General features: G+C 47.9%; 1 protein-coding gene across 1 annotated transcript; it reads right to left on the reverse strand.

Annotated features, from left to right (window-relative positions):
• Positions 1-2299: 2299 nt before the first annotated feature.
• On the reverse strand, positions 2300-3996 carry gprM (the record flags this gene model as incomplete). The annotated part of the gene is made up of 3 exons (XM_057221708.1): positions 2300-3562; positions 3616-3770; positions 3828-3996. 3 exons carry the CDS (start codon positions 3994-3996, stop codon positions 2300-2302), a joined length of 1587 nt encoding a protein of 528 aa, XP_057071980.1.
• Positions 3997-4494: the final 498 nt, after the last annotated feature.

Here is a 4494-nt window from a genome sequence, read left to right on the forward strand (position 1 = left end):
TTTACCCAACCTTCGGAATGGCGTGGAATGGCGGCATCTTAACTGCACTGGGATTGATGCCATGATTGTAGGCATGTTCCAAAAGCAGGCTTGTATAGTATTACCAGTTAACTAGTTAACTAGTTACGTACTTCTAGGTATGTCCATGTACTCTTAAACCAAGTAACTATCATACAGGGTTTGCATAGGTGGCATCTTCCATGAGCCCGCGTGTCCTGCAGGTAACCCATGCTATGGTTCCCTGTATTCCGCGTTTTTTTTTCACCTATATTCCCCAGATTTAGCCACAAATGTAAGAAGATCACCCCATAACTACCCCATACCCCATAAAACAACTTGAAATAAAGTTTCCCCGGAAGTTGAAAATCACATGGTAGACCTCGGACCATCTGCATACTAACTAGCACCAACACAACCTTGGAATCCAGCAATGCCTTCTTCTCCGCATTTTTCCACTTATGGGCCCATCTCCAATGACTATCCGAACCCTGTCTGCCCCGGATTATGCACGGTATATGATCGTATTCAATATTTAGAGTACGAAGCTATACGCACACGTGTCAACCCCACCCCAGGTGCAATAAATGCCGAAGTAACCGTTCTCCTAGCCTATGAACAGCCCCCAATTCTAGATTTCAACTAGAACTAAGGCTCCCGGCTCCGTATATCGAACTTCGTTGATTTCCAATGTCGAGTCTGGGGAGCATGCTACCTCGGTCGATCAATCCCGCAACCGAGAGTTCTCGTGAGATCACCACATACAATGCACCTAGCTAGTAAGATCCGCAGAACTAGAAAATAACGAGAAAGGTTGATGGCATTTCCAGAAAAGAACCCTGGATGGTTCGCCAGATAGAATTGCCGGAACGGAGATGGGATGCGGGGGGTTCTGACGGCATTGGACGGAAAATCTATGAAACAGATGTTTAAGTGAAAATCAAGTTAACTAACGGCTTTTCCTCGGTTCGCGCCATCTGGTATTTTAGATTAGCGTACTCCGTAGAAACTCCCTATGTCATTATAGTCTACCACTACGTAGCCGCTCCAACCCCCCCCTTCGCCATTATATACCCCTGTCCAACGTACGCAATTTAATTAACTTCCCGACATTGAACTCCCATCGATACATGTCTATACAGGGTCTATAACTAATACTAGTCACCTATGCAGAATACATGTACCAAAAATATTCCATTCAGCCACGAAATTTAAAGAATGGCCTTATGTAGGTACAACGCTCCAAGCTTGGACCTCAAAGTCAGGGACCAGCTGCACGGTCGAGGAGTTTCCACCCGATGCATATCCAGTAAGAATCTAGAAGGGTTCTCCGAAAGTCTAATAAGGGTCTATCACTGTGTATATTAGTATGTATGCACGGAGTATAGTATGTAGGGTTTCGTTAATACACATTCAACCGGCAGTAAAGCCAGTAAGTACTCCGCAGTAATACACACATTACCGGCTGAAACTATATCGAAACACTAGCCCTAGCAAGGCAAAACCGCCGTTCCTGCATGTCGGAAAGCTAGTGGAGTCCGCAGTAATCCCGACGTGCGCTAGACAGGGAAATAGTGCCGCCCCCGGTATTATAGGTATTATCATGTACTCCGTAGTTACGGAGGATGATGGCTTGATGGGACCGTTTTTTTTTTTTTCTCTCTTTTTTCTTCTACACGAATGCGGCATTTCCCGTGGGAATTTATGTACACGGTCGGTCAGGTCTACAACTGCAGTTCTAGTGGAATTATATCACTGCGTTCATAGTCACACTCACGGGCATACCGATGTGGGGACCTGACCGAATTGCCGTGGTTAAGTTTGAGATTGAGATTGGGACGGCAATGTAAATCGCTATGTTGAGATTGTAATGGGGGATTGTAACGGAGATGGACTAGACCCGTGTTTCGGTATATTAGTGTTAGAAAGTGTACTCCGTAGTAAATGTGGAATCAAATGTCATAGATTAAAATAGAATCATATTGTATACCAAGTGGAATCAAGTACGAATATAGAATAGACATCATACATCATTGATAAATACAAAGTTGGGACTGCGAAATTCACAGACGCCTAAATGGGAAATACTGAGACATTTCCTGTAACACCGTGTCTCAATAGAAAACCCGAGAATATCCCTCCAAACATTTCTTTTTTTGTGTATATCTCCCATATTTCAGAAAGGGGAAGACAGTATAGGCCAAAGACGAGACAGATCAAATAAAACCCCAATGAATATTGTAGACATTAATCGGGGGGTGGGGGGGAAGAGGGTCAAACATGAAAACTTGTTTCAGTAACATTACACTCGTTCTGGCCCGTACGCCGGTGCAAACGAAGACTGGGGGTCCCACTCGCGTGCACTAGGCGGCCTAGGCCCTGAAAAGCTCAAGGAGGGACGCACATAGCGGGCCTCACGAGCGACATGAGTATTGCGCTCGGAGCTTGGGCTAGGGCTGGCGATCGGACTGCGGCCATATCCAGTCATCTGCGTAGGGCTCGGCGAAGGCATGAAAGCGCTGCGGTCATGCCCACCCATTTGTGTAGGACTCGGGGAGCGCATGAAAGCGTTGCGATCAAGTCGGGAAGGGCTTGGCGAGCGCATGAATGTATCGGGTGATTTCACAGATGTGGTCAGCATTTCAAAGCCCTTGTTATCGGCGATGCGGGTGGTCGCATCCGCAGAGACGAACTCGTTGCGGCGTGTCACTTTGCGGTGGAATAGATCCAGCCAGCCGGCGAACATGGATGGACGAGCGAAGAGGATGAAGTTCCAGAAGCCGACGAGCGAGAGCAGAAACACGACTGCTAGTAGTGTTGCTTCATTGGGGCCGATGGCTGCGGCGTATTCGAGGCAGAGATCCTTGTCGCCGGTTTCGGCGAGGCACATTAGCCAGGGGCCTGCGATTTTGGCATTTTCTGCTGTTGGTGCCACGGCGTTATCGAGGTTTATGAAGACAACTGCGAAGAAGATTACGTTTCCGAGAATGATTGATGTGAGGGCGATGCCGCGCCATTGGAGTTTAAGGACGCGGCGTATGCGGCGGTAGGCTTGTCGGGCTGTCACAGTGCCGATGCTGGCTGAGTATGAGGGGAGGTTGGTACCGGAACTGCCTGATGTTGAGGTGGATTTGTCGAAGAGAGAGCGAAGGTAGATGTGGGTGCAGTAGACCATTGTGGATAGTTGGAGGAAGAGGGCTGCAACGGCGAAAATCATGACTGGGATCCAGTAGTCGTATAGTCCGTTGGTTACGTTGATATGGCAGATATCGCCAAATCGGAATGACACTCCGGTCAGTATCAGCATAATCGTCAGTCCGATTGCTGGAATTCCGAATCCGCAGGCAAAGGCTGTCCACATAAACTTCGGTCCTAGGACTCTTTCCCAGCATACTTGTAGGTGGAAAGCCGTTGTGCGGATAAAACTCCAAATGACCACTAGCCAGCCCCCGAATAACAACAAGGACCCGGAGAAGGCACAGGAAAGATTGGAGCGCATGTCATTGGGGGTGATTGCGTCGTGACATTGATCCGGTTTGGCGCCGAGGGGGATGATAAAGGCGAGCTAGATCCAAGTTAGCGATAAAAGTTCCCAGCGCACGCCAACATCCAACCTGCCTCCATGCAACAAATTCCCAGCGTAAAGCAGACACTCAGATAATGACGGTGGGTCCATTTGACTGGTAGAACGGCGTAGGAAATCAACAAGAAGATACAAAGAGGGAGAATGGCGACGCTGATCCAACTCGTGATACTGATTTTATCGATCAAGTCTATATAACCACGTTAGGCATTGGAAGTGGAAAGGGCTCAGAAATCACAGGACTCACCAGCGTCATATCTCCAGTCGGCAAGAGGACATGGCAAGCAACAGGAATAAGTGCTATTGCCATAGTCGACATTTTCGCAATAGCGACCATCGATAAATCCCCCGACGGGGGGGAATAGCGTCTCCTGCAGGAAGGGAGCCGGGCAATGTCCAGTTAGGGCGTGCACCATGATGGCGAGATATGCATATCCTGCGCGAATTCCTAACGCGCCAGCGCGATATCGCAAAGGAATAGTAGATGTAGCTGAGAGAAGGAGAGAGGGATAGAGAAAAGATAAATGGGGGTATACATTGTACTTTGTATGATGTACTCTCCGTACTTCGTACTACCGGTACGTTGGGACTTGCGCAGGTGGTAACTATAGTCTGGAAAGGCCCGTTCTCTGCCCCACCGGGACACGAGGGTACCGAGTCCTACCCACGGTCCTCTAGAACTCAATTAGGTCTTGGCAAAATTTATTTAGCGGGGATAAAATACAGTACGGAATAATATATATTACAGTACGGAGTCCGAAGTACACGATCCTTGGAAATGACTGACCGAGGAACGTATGTAGAAGGCCATAACTAAGCCATAGTTATGTAGTAGTACCTTTGGTGATAACACGAGATTCTTAGTGTAAAAAGGACTCTGTACCTTTCTTCTCAATGCCAAATATGGAGAGTAA

The sequence above is a fragment of the Penicillium verrucosum genome, assembly GCF_028828655.1.
Source record: "Penicillium verrucosum strain IBT 35672 chromosome Unknown utg000003l_segment0_segment0, whole genome shotgun sequence".
Taxonomy (NCBI): Eukaryota; Fungi; Ascomycota; class Eurotiomycetes; order Eurotiales; family Aspergillaceae; genus Penicillium; species Penicillium verrucosum.